Source organism: Camelus dromedarius, chromosome 8, assembly GCF_036321535.1.
Source record: "Camelus dromedarius isolate mCamDro1 chromosome 8, mCamDro1.pat, whole genome shotgun sequence".
Lineage (NCBI taxonomy): Eukaryota > Metazoa > Chordata > Mammalia > Artiodactyla > Camelidae > Camelus > Camelus dromedarius.
The window spans coordinates 16,709,968-16,722,660 of NC_087443.1; the positions used below are offsets into that span (position 1 = coordinate 16,709,968).

At 45.4% G+C, this 12,693-nt stretch overlaps 1 protein-coding gene across 2 annotated transcripts in view; it reads left to right on the forward strand.

The window, feature by feature from the left end:
* RET (ret proto-oncogene) overlaps positions 1-5,731 on the forward strand; it is a 54,572-nt gene extending 48,841 nt beyond the window's left edge. Inside the window, exons 18-20 of one of the 2 annotated variants that reach the window (XM_031460899.2) lie at positions 525-624; positions 2,131-2,275; positions 3,552-5,731. In XM_031460899.2, coding sequence (XP_031316759.2) covers positions 525-624; positions 2,131-2,275; positions 3,552-3,709 — 403 coding nt within the window. In that variant the 3' untranslated portion in view covers positions 3,710-5,731. Of the gene's footprint in view, positions 1-524; positions 625-2,130; positions 2,397-3,551 lie in introns of those variants that run through there. The other variant, XM_064487916.1, reaches the window with a different exon arrangement.
* The last annotated feature ends 6,962 nt before the right edge of the window (positions 5,732-12,693 follow it).

Sequence of the window (12,693 nt, forward strand, 5' to 3'; positions counted from 1 at the left end):
GAGAAGGGGTCATCCACAGACAGAGGCACACTGGTCCATTCATTCCACAAAGTCTATCGTGCACCTGCCACGTGCCCGGCTCGGGGCTAGATGGGGGAGCACAAGGGTGAGTAGGTGCCACCTCCCCGGGTGGCTTGGGCTGGCAGCTCACACCCACGTGGTAGCCCTGGAAGCCCTGCAGCCATGCCAGGCCCCCAGGAAAGAGAGGAAGGGGTGAGACACAGGTGTGATTGGCAGGTGTGTTTGTGTTTATACCCAGTTCATCCTTCTTAAGAGTTTTAAAGACTGGCATTTCTGCCTTAGCCACCGTAGCAGGCACAGCTGGACCCCAGGGCCAGATACTGTGAGCTCCTGGTGACCCTTCAAACCCTGGCCCCGCTCAGAGAAGGATGTCAGTGACACAGAAACAGCTTTGGGGTTGGGGAACAGAGTCCCCTGGCCCAGGGCACTCTCTGGGTGTGGTGGCCATGATTGGGCAGTTAGTCCTTGCTGGATTGTAACCGCCCACCTGTGCTTCCCACCAGGTACAGTCTGATGCTGCAGTGCTGGAAGCAGGAACCGGACAAGAGGCCAGTGTTCGCTGACATCAGCAAAGACCTGGATAAGATGATGGTTAAGAGCAGAGTGAGTACCTGGAGCCGATTTCTGGCACCAGCTACCCACAGACTGAACATGGCAGTGGGGGGACTCTGGCATCACCCTGGGCTGTGGAGTTCCCAGTGCAGAGGTAGAGGGAGGCTGTCCCCAGGGGCAGCCAGCGACCAAGCCGCTGTCTGTGATCTCGGCCCCCTGGGCTTCTTTTAAATCATGAGGAAACCAAGATTTTTACCTTGAGAGCCCTCCACAGGCAGGGGTGGGAGGAAAATGTTCCAAAGCCAAACAGAATCATTTTCATTAACAGAACATGAGTACTTAGTTGAAATTAGCGTGCCCTAAATTCAGATGCTCTGAGGGGCCCAGCCGGGAGTGCGGGGAGCGGGGAGTGACTAGGGAGCAGTGAAGACTCTGACAGATGGGAACCCACCAGCCGCCTCGAAAGGACCCCTCACCGTAGGCACATGTAACCTATAAGAATATGAGTGCCAGCGGGTCAGTTCCTCTGAGTTTTATGGGATATTTATATTGTTTCCAAGTTTTTAATGTTAGCAATTCATTTAATTTCCAAAAGCTCAATGTGGGCCAAACAAAACATATCCCTGGGCCCCCAGGTTATACTCTGGGTAATTGAGAAGTTGTCAAAGTTCCAACTAATATTACTTGAGCCATTGCTGTGTACCGTGTTCCACCTTAGATGCTGGGGATACACGTAAACAAAGCAGGCCCAGACCTTGCCCTCGCAGTTTCATCCTTGCATTGAGACATTTACTAAAAGTTGTCATTTCTTCCAACACAAAAAGCAAGATGCATGGACGAGGCGACTTGTAATAAAACCTAACATCAGTGTATCACTTGGTGGAAGCCTCCGAATCCTATGAGTGCAGGGTTGTCCTAAACAAAAGTGATAGCTGAGGCCGAGAGACGGCCTTCCTAGAACAGTGCTGAGAAGCAGCCAGAAAAAAATGCTTCAACCGTTCATGACACATTTAACCAGGGCAGTGGGAATAGCAGGTACTCCAGAATTGTCATACTTGGGAGCTGAAGCTTATAGCAGCATCCTGTGCAAAACCCCCATCCATGACTTCAGATTTCTGAGTCCTGAAGTGATGTTCTAAATGGCAGGAGTGCCTGGAGGAAAGCTGGAAAGAATTCGGCAGATTGAGATTCTTCTTGGCATTCCTATCTGAGTCATGGGACTGCAGCGAGCTCTCCCAGAGCCTCGGGTTTTGTAAACAGGCCAGTTTGCCAGTGCTGGACCTGGTGCCCCGAGTGCTGCAGGGAGAGGACTCGGCTAGTAGGAACCCATTTCTGCCCCCAGGGAGGTGGCTTTCCAGTGGGGAGCAGTGGGGACCACAGAGCATGGCCAGGTGTCGGGGAGCTCAGGGCTGGCAATTGGCAAGGGGCTCAGGTCCCACGGAGCAGCCAGTAGGCTTGGGGTGCAACTCGGCCAGGGCTCCACTCTGGTGCGGGGAGGGCCGGGACGTGTCCGGTAGAGGCCCGCGCCAGGGGTGACCAGCCGCCTCTCCCTTCCAGGACTACCTGGACCTGGCCGCACCCACCCCATCCGGCTCCCTGCTGTATGACGACCTCTCGGAGGAGGAGATGCCCCTGGTGGACTGTAGTAGTGCTCCCCTCCCTCGAGCCCTCCCCTCCACGTGGATCGAAAACAAACTCTATGGTAGAATTTCACATGCCTTTACTAGGTTCTAGCCACACTGTTCCTCTCTGCGCTGTCCTTACTCTCTGTAATGCTTTTTAAGAGTGTTTCTGGTCTGAATGAAACCAAAGTCTGCTCTGAACCTTTCTGTTTGTAAATGTCTGACTTTGCATCCGTTTACATTCAGGCATTTTTACAACTGTGTGTGTGTTTTTTTTTTTTAAAGGATGTGAAAATATGTGTAATCACCAGACTGCCCAGCAATTTAAGATGACAAAGAAGAAAAAGTGGGGCAGAATTCTCAGGGGATATTGGGAAAACAATAAGTCATTTCTGGGGTGGGTCATAGTCATAGTACTTCTAATTTAACTACTGAGAGAAATTTACATGATCTGGGGAGACATTTCATTTAGAAAGGAGGAGCATCCAGTGGTCCCCTCCAGGCCCTGTCTGGGCAGGCCGTGGCTCTTGGAGGCCACCCGGTGCTGGGGACCACCACCGGGGAGGACACATGCAGACGGCTGTTTTCACATCCTTTGCATCACACGCTGTCATGACAGTTGTCACTTATAAAGTCAGTGCTAAAAGCTGGAGCAAAGCGCTTTTTGAAAGAACGTGGTCTGTGGTGCTGTGGTCTTGCAATGGACAGTAAATATGGTTCTTGCCAAAACTCCTTCTTTCGTCTTCTATTCAATACTCGAAATTTTTTGCTGTTTCCTAACGTCATCACTGATTGTTTGGAAATCTTGGAGTTTCAAGCATTTTTTTCAGCTGAGATTGTTCCTTTTGCATGCCTCCTGAGTCACTGAATCCTTGCTGGCTAGTGCTACTTGCCATTTGTCCCGTCGACGCTGTGGGACTCGCCTGCGTGCACCCTTGATTTGAAGACCCTCTCCTCCGTGGTAGGCTTGGATGGAAGACAAGCAGGCTCCTTTCCATTAGAGAACTTTTGATAGAAGCTTCCTGCTGCAGTAGTACAGCAAGGTGCGGATGCTTTAAGCTGCCTTAGAAAAAGAGTTAAACCAATCCACAAATATAAATCAGATTTGCGAGTCTGAAGCTTATAAAAGTCAAAATTGATAGTTTCTGTTAAGTTGCAGTTACCAAGAGAGCACGTGATATTTCCCCCTAGATATACCAATGTTTTGGAAACCTGGAGCACGAAACCCTTCAGGCAATTGGCACAGAAATCAGAAGTTTGGTTTGAACCTCAAAGGGAGTTTTGCCAAGGCCTTACTGTCTGCACATGAAGTTTTGGTTCTTCAGTGCAGAACAAATGATCTGTTTTCGTTTTTAGGCATGTCAGACCCGAACTGGCCTGAAGAGAGTCCTGTACCACCCACGAGAGCCGATGGCACTAACACTGGGTGTCCAAGATATGCAAATGATAGTGTATATGCTAACTGGATGGTTTCACCCTCAGCGGCACAATTAATGGACGCGTTTGATAGTTAACATTTCTTTGGGAAAGGTAATGGACTCACAAGGGGGAGAAACATGCCAAGAAGGGAAAGGCTGCCGGACCCTCCTTGTGCATTTCACACTGGCTGGTGATTTTCCCTCCCAGCAGACGTAGCGCATTGGGACCCCCACACACTCCGTGCTCACACGTGTGGGCTCCTCACTCACTACCTGAACTGTTGGATTTTTCTGGTTGCCACCCAATGAGGCAACACAATTTAAACATGAAGCACACACACACACACACACACACACACACAAAGGCAGCAGGAAAACACAAGATCTGGCCCAGATGACACATCTCTGTTCAGAACGAGAGCCCGGCCAGGCCTTGTCGTGATGTCAAAGCCCAGCCAGGGCTGGAGGGAAAGAGGGGACCTCGGGACAGGACTCTGCTCAGCATTTGAGATCCTGAGAATTTTTTTTTTTTTTAAATCGTGTTACCTTTTCTTAGGAAGATGTATGATTTTTTTATCATGATCAAAATGATTCTTAGATTTAGCACAATGGAGAGATGTGATGCCGTATTTGCTGTGTCAACAGGCGGGGTGAGGAAAGGGGGCTCTCAAGACACATCTGTCACTGTTGCTGAGGGATCGCTCCCCCACCCCCGACAGAGAAAGATACGGAGGAAAAGGGCGTCCAAGGGGAGTGCCTCCTGTGCAAGGATTGCTGACAGCAGAGACTTCCCTGCTGTGAATCCCACTCCCACCACCACACACACATCCAGCACCAAAAGGCGGTGGTGGCCCATCTCACATGCTAGTGGGTGGGACTTGTGCTCAGTTTAAAAGGGACAGTTCAGCTAGTTACATTCGAAGTAGCCTCGACAATAAGCAAGGGCCACTACACCTCTGATTACAGTTCTGATGTGGAAAAGACAATGTCTTGGCTCTCATAGAGCTTATGTGAGAAAGTACATGTCTTCACTTTTCCTGTGTTTGTCACTGAAAGCTGCTACAGCCCGACATTTTTGTTTCTTACGTTCTGACCATGACTCATAAGCTTCTTGTCATTCTTCACCGCTTGTTTGTGGTCACAGGCACTCAGCGCTCCTCCCATCCTGCGGGGGTGGCTTTCGGGAAGTCCCAGCGGCTCTTCTTTCTGTCTCAGCGCTGTAACCTTGCAGGAGAGGGTTGGTTACCAAAACACTGCCTGGTCTTCAGACTTAAAGCACTGTGAACGGACTTAAGGTCATCTCCTGAAAATACTGTATTTTATAGGCATTTCACAAAAGCAGTAAAATTAGGGCATTTTTGTGGCCAGGAAGGTTTGGATGAGTATATGGAGGAGCCTCATGGGGCGGGGAGGGCTGGGGAGGGGTGGAGTGTGTGCACACACAGCCGGGGAAAGCTCTGGAAAAACACTTACTACAGATGCAGCGTGGCTTAGGTTTAGATTTGGGCCATTGTCCAGATACACTGTGATAAGTTCTTTACAAATATCTAGTTGCAGTAAACTTTGGGGTTTCAGATGTGCTTAAAGATAGTCTTGATAAATGCGGAAGTAGGAATAAACTCAAGTTATCAAAAATGCCTACTCGGTAAGTGGAGTGGCCACAGCAGGTTTGTCCTCGGCAGGGTGAGAACTCCAGGTCTAACTGGCTGACCCAGTGGAATTAACCCTTGACTCATTATCTAATGTCTATTCCTAAGTTATAAAAGTACTCGTATCAATTAGTCCTATCAGACAGAATTTTCATATGCATATATGCAGAAGTTACCGAGTGTTAAGTATTACTGAGTATTAAGTAGCACTCTGTCAGTGATTGATTAAACTTTGTTAAATCTATTTATGAAAGGTTATTATTAAACCATACCGTGTTAATTTGTAATCAAGGTGACTAAGAAAGTGATTTCAGTCCTGTAAATAAAATCATGTATCGTAAAGTGTGTAAACTTCTTCTTTTTAACTTCCTAGTTGGAAACGTCAGATTTCTGATTTTGAAGTTTCAATATAAGGAGTAAGATATCACCAGGGGATCTACTGTGGGGGCCACTGGGGAGGGCTAGTGACCTAGGACTAGGAGGCACTTGGGGGTGTTACTGACTTGTTTTACACAATATATACATGAACAGCCACATTTATAATAACTTAAAACTCAGCTAATTCTGCCGTTCAAGGAATTCCTCGCTCCCCTAAAATAAGCAGCGAGCAATGCCTAGTTCAGACTTTTGCTCTTCTAGCCATTTGCTTGCTGTTTATTTGCTGGAGCTGGAGTTGGACAGTTTTGAGAGAGAAGGTGAAATGCATAATCATGACTGAAAATCCAGTAGAATTTGGAGGAGAAATTTTGCCCTGAATCACTGTGAAGCTTAAGATGCTAAATGTTTCCGTTTATGTCCTCCTGTCAGATTGTGTAGGAATTCTTTGAGCTCCTCCTTAGACATCTGGTAAGGAGCAGGTGGGTCATTAGGCAAATGCCAGTTATTACCAACAGAAATCTGATTTATGGTTGCAGTTGTGCATTGGACACTGAGGGCCTGTCTCATGTCCTGGGTGCCTACATATGCACGTGCACACACAGGCACGTGTACACATCACCCAGGGGCTGCCCCAGTCCTGGCCCTCAGCACCCATGTCTGTTCTCAGCTTCCTCCTTCAACGTGGACCACAGAGACTGGAAATAAACATAATTTCTGGGTCAGCTATTTCCTGCAGCCTTTACTTCAGTATGTTTAGAAAACCATGCTGAGAAAAACTACTACCAAAATACTGAAAAACCCTTTTTCCAGAGCAGAGAACTTCCATTAGGAGTATGTGTGTATGGTTTATTTTTCCAAAAAAATTAAAAAACCACATTCTTCACCAGCCCCCATAAAGGACTCCTTAGCCACAAATCCAGCTAATTTGGCTGGAAATATAGTTGAACATAATGTCTGAGAACAGATCTTGGACAAATACTTAATATATAAAAGACAATTCAGTGGGAAGGCATAATTTCCCCCACTACAATTAGAGCATTTTTTCCCAGGCAGAGCAGTGAATGGTTTCCTCTCCTCCTTGGAGCATGTTGACATGTGGAATAGTTGGCTGGGAGTATGTAGGGTGGTTCTAGAAACTGCCTAAGAAATCCTTACCTCTGGGGCCCTGGGTCAGAAAGGGCAAGTGCGGCAGTGGGAACATGCATCTCCCTTCAGCATGAACTTCACATTTGGTGCTTATCCTCCAGGTGGGCCTGTATCTACAGAAAACACCCTCCACTGAGGGTGCCTGCCCCACCCCCGTCCCTTCTCCGTGGCAACAACCTCGGCAGCCTTGTTAGAATTCTGTAGAGCCTCCCATCTCTCCTGGGAGCTGGGACTCACATGAACGATTCTTGGCTGAGCTCAGGAGAAACTAGAACCTGTATGTAGAGAATTTTTCAGTTTGGAGTGTGTTGCCGTGTCCTGCAGCTGAGGCTGGATGAGTGGCTGTGTGACAGCCGGGAGAATGAGCTTCATCCCCAGAGTTAAAGAGGAACACACTGTGAACACCTGAGAGAACTTCCGGTTTACCTGTGCAACTCAGGTTTTGATTGCTATGTCAAATGACAAGATATTTTGGCAGATGTTTCTGGGACGTGCTCAATCCCAGGACCTGGCCAACCGCGACCTCTCAGCAGGAGCCCAGGCAGGAGAGCAGTGACAGGGAGGCCATCTCGCTGTAGCAGCTTCAGGGACATCAATGTCACAGGGAACTGGGCCAGGCAGCATGGGGGGAACCACGGCCGGGGACTACGCCAATCACTGTGACATCAGGAGTTCTGTACCACACCAGGAGAGACCATAATCCTGCATCCTTGCAGATGACACTGAGCAATTCAAGTTCAAAATTAGTGTGGGCAGGCAAGATAAGGAAAGTGTGCTCTAAAGCTAAGAAAAAAATCATTTTTTGAGAAGGAAACCATTTTAATATTTCCTACACAAACGTATTTACCATGCAGACTATCAATTTTGTGAATAAAAATGCAAACACTTTTTGTGTCCGTGTTTTTATTTATCGATGTCAGCTTTATAAACAGTAGAGAGTTAACTGTATCCTTTTTGATGAGACGTGTTTCGTGTTTCTCGTCTGCACTCCAGTCCTTTTCTGCACTTGTCATTTCCCTCATGGAGGGAGGTCATTCCTGTGGGTTGGGAAGGTTCTAGCCCAGGAGGAGGAAGAACATAAGGCTGCCTCTTGCTACCTGAGGCAAGGGACTTTGTCCGGGGGTCTCCAGGGAGTTCACATGTGCCTGTGTCTCAGCCTCTGTCCTTGGAGGCTCCTCTCAACAAGAGCATGTGACTTGCTCCATATTTTTTTACCTTTTATTCTGGGAGTTTTAAAGGGCTTGAATTTTTTCCTTGAGCCTCTGTGGCCATAGAGTTTGAGAGGCCAAAGCTCTGGGATTGCTCAGAACTCTGGGGTAAAGGGGTTGGGAGACCTCATGAATGTATAGGAAAGAAAGGTCAGATTACAGGAAGCAGTTTTCAAGGATAGGAATGACACAGAAGAGAGAAGGGTTCTGGTCTCTCACAAGATAGTCACTGAAAGAAGTTAAAAGAAGTTTTGTGGCAGAAAATTATATTTTTTAAGAGAGGTCAAATTACCTATCATCATTAGCTCTGTAGTGATAAATGAAGACCACCAAAATGAGAATGAGCAGGGGGTACCAGAAATTGACACAATGTAACACAATGTAAATGACACAATGTAAATAAATTTTAGAAAAAGAATGAGCAGGGATTATTTACTCTGGACTTGCTATAGCAAGAGAAGAGACTGCCATCACTTGCTTTTGGCAGAGACTCAAAGGCAGGCAGAGGAGTGGGAAAGCTTTACAGGGAAAAAAAAAGTGGGGGAAGCTTCAGATATGCTGTGATTGGAAGTTGTTGGCATGGGGAAGCTGGAGGCAGGCTAACTAGAAGCTTCTTATGTGATTCACTTGGAGAATGTATTTGGCTTTTTCTAATTGGTTCCAAGTTGAAAACTGGGGCAAAAAAAATTGGGACTCTGACAGTCATTGATCAAATCCTGACCATTCTGGGCTGGTTACTGCAGAGGCTGTGGGTCAGAGTTCTTCAGTTATATGTGGTCTGGCCATTGTCTGTTTGCATATTCGGTCTCTCAGTCCCCTCTTTTGGTCATTTTCTTGCTTGAAGATTGATGAATTCAGGGAAGCTTGGAAATCCAGAGCTTCACTGCTTAGAGACTGATTGTTCAGTCATCTCCATTGTTAACTGTATTGTGAGGTATTCTTGGCCATTCTGTTGTTGCATCATCATGGTGGTCATCTGACAGGCAAGTGGCTACACAGAAGCATTTCAGACCCCAGGTAGAATGCAGTGGACCAGCATCGTGAGCACTGTGACAAACACAAGTACAGTTAATAATCCCTGTAAAATGCTTTGAACCAAGAACGCAACCCAAGTCAAGAACAAAACCCATATAGGCCACGAGGATCAAATTTAGAGAGCCAAGTAGCTTTGCCTTAAGGCATTGTATAGTCGGTCCCAGCTTCCCTGTTTCAGTGATCCAAGTATGGTATTAGGAGTGGCACCAATCATGACTAACAAGAAATCTAAAACGATGCAACAAGATGAGACTGATCTGTGTTCCATGTAGGGAAGAGGTGGTACTGCTAACGACTTCTGCCAGAGTTGGTGATAAGTTTCTCACTGTCCTTTATGTACGATCCCTACTGATGGGAACACTGCTCTAATTGTTCACATGAACAGTGAGTCAGTAATTCCCCCAGGTGCATTGCTGAATAATCAAGGGTGGCTTTGTTTTGGAGCTCGGAATTTTCATCTTTGGTAATTTATAGACTTAGGGTCTCTGTGTACAGACAAGTCTTGGAATATCATTCCTAACAGGCATGAGAAGTTAGTCTGAAGCAAACAGGACGAGGCATCCTGACTGCAAAAGGTGTAGTATCTAGTAGGGACACCTGGAGATCTAGGAAAGAAGTTGTTCATGACGGAAGGCTGGAACCAGGACTTATGTGAGCTGGGTTACAGATTTAGATCTCTGTTGGTCTCTTACACGTGGCAAATATTTGACTCATCACCCTATGAAAGGGTTGTTGTTGAATTCAAACTTAGAATTACCTAAGATCTGGTCAATAGGTTGTAGTAACTGGTTCTTTTTCTGGGAAAGCAGGACACTAGGAAAAGTCACAGGTTAACTTGTTTAAGATCATTTCCACATTGCAAATGGAGCTGCTATCAGCTGTGATTCCCTATTGTCTCCTTCGATGAGACTAAAACTTCCTTGTGGTTTTCATCATGGGGGTCTGGGGATGGATGGTAGGTTCAGCAGCCAGTTTAAGATCTAGGGCAGTGGCTACTGTTTGGGATAATCTAACAATAGCATTAGAATTAGTATGTTCTGACCTAACCATTGTAATAAAGAGGACAGACAAGAGGAAAGGGGCCATTATTGGTGAATGACAACCAGGGATCTGCAGCAAATAAGAGTAAGCAAGCAAATTAAAAATATATATAAAAAAAGAATTAGACAGGGTCTTGATCCAACCCTCTTCTTTTCTAAACCACCTCGCAAATAAACTTGTTCAGATTGAACGTTCCTTGGAGTGGCCACTGAAGGCCCAAAGTATCCTTGGTGATGTTACGCCCTTTAGAGAGATAGGTGCAAGATTTGGGATTGCAGATAGGGTACATATAAGAAGCAGGAGTTTTCCTGGAGGGGGAGAGGATTTAGACATAGGCAACACCACGAGAGTGGGAAGGAATGTAATGCTTGTGCACCTCATGTCTCTCCAGACACAAAATCGAGGTGGAAGAACCACAGCCAGTTTCCTTGGCAACTGCAATAAAATGTGTCCTAGTGGATGACCGTCTGGTGAGAACCCCAGACTCACAGGTCAGTGAGGCTGTCTGCAGCAACAGGGTCCTAGGGCCTATGTTCTAGGCTTTGCTTCTCCTTCTTATGACAAACAACACTTTGTGTTATTTTGACTATGACTTGTGAAAAATTGTTTATTGAAGTACTGTTGATTTACAACGTTATATTAGTTTCAGGTGTATAACATAGTGAGTCAATATTTTCATTGACTGTACTCCATTTAAAGCTATTACAAAATAATGGCTATATTTCCCTGTGCTGTACAATATATCCTTGTTGCTTATTTATTTTATATGTAGTAGTTTGTATTTCTTAATCCCATACCCCTATCTTGCTGCTCCCCTCTTTCCTCTCCCCACAAGTAATCACTAGTTTATTCTCTGTAACTGTAAGTCTGTTTCTGTTGTGTTATATACATTCATTTGTTTTACTTTTTAGATTCCACATACAAGTGATAACATACAGTTCTACTCTTTGATCCTCCTTCTTATGCCAAGCATTACCTAACACAATACAGTAACACGGAAGACGGCAAAAAAGGATGCAAAAGAACGACCCAATTCTATCAAAGATGCCAAACAAATGGGAATCAACAACAAAACCTGAGTACCAAACTGCGAATAAATAGCCAGGGAACTCAACGCAAAGAGAGCAGAGGTAAGACCCAGTGCCTTGTGGACTGGATAAACCAAGAACCTCAAGGCACAAGGGGATCTCCGAGGGTCCTGCACCCGATTGAAGGCTGCAGTCTAAGGCAAAAAGCAGACTCTGGTGCAGCCATATCTTGGTGGGGCCACCAGGAAAAATGGAAACAAATGAAGACTACCCAAATGAAATAGGCAAAGGCTATTTATTCAAAGCTTGCAGTAACAAGGGAGTCAGACCCACTACTTTTGGCAGAGACTCAAAGACAGGCTGGAGGACGGGAAAGCTTTATAGTTTCAAAAAAAGCCTCAGATTAGAGATTGGTGGGAAATTTTAGTTTTTTTAAAAACTACATTCTTCTGATATTAATCATACCAAAACTGTACTTTAGTATTTTTCCCAAGGGAACTACTTATTTTATAAGCCCCAGTATATCACTCATTATCTGCTGTAAAATTTGAATTATGCATTATCTTCTCTCCAAATTCAAATTATATACATTTAGTATTTGATTTGGCAGTTAAAATAATAATAATAATTTAAATAATACAATTTAAATCCATTGATGGCAGAACCGCAATTATTTTAAAAACAATTCTAATGGAGGATTCAAAGAACAGTTTTAAAGAAATGACACTAATCCTAACCCTATGCTATGATTTCATGCTAGGCCCGTCCTGGGAGAGCCTCTGCAGTTTCCTCTGAGTTTCCGTTTTCTCCATTGCAAACTGAGGACCATAACTTACTCCACAGGGATGTCAGGAGACTCACACTAGAGCATAACCAGCCAACCAGACCAAAAGCTTAATTATGACAGGCAGTACACACAGTCAGGCATGCTATCTGCTCGAGGAGTTGGTCAAGTGGCCGAGATTCTGGACAAGGGAGGGACTGTTACATGTTCTTATTTTAATCAATTCAATTCGTATTTATTGAACACTTACTATGTGCAAAGTGCTGGAAGATGAAAAAGACATGGTCCTTATTTTTGGGAGCTTATAGACCCATGGAATCTATGACTAGATGAATTTTTACTCTTGGGCCATGTTGGAGGAAAGTGGATGGTAGGACTATAAATGTTTTCATTTGCTCAGAAATGACATGAGAAAGGAGCAAGACCTTGAAGTTGGATAGAGACTGGACATTCAGAAAACCTGGCTTAGAAGTAGACTGTCCAGACTCTCCTATCCATGGGATCTCCCACAGGGCATTTCCAAGGAAAACATCTGGATGAAAGACATCCCAACAACCATCACCCAACAAAGACAGCTGTGATTAGGAACAAATCCCCCTGGAACACTGCCACTCCTACAGAATGCACCCCACAGTCACCCCAGACATCTGCTGTTAACTAAAGCACTTAATGATGACAATGAGTTCTGACTGACTGCCTCCTGCCAGGCACAGTACCAAACACTTCAAATACAAAACTGTGTTTAATCTTCACAACAATCTTAAGAAGCATTTGCTATTATTATTGTCCCCATAACACAGCTCAGGAAACT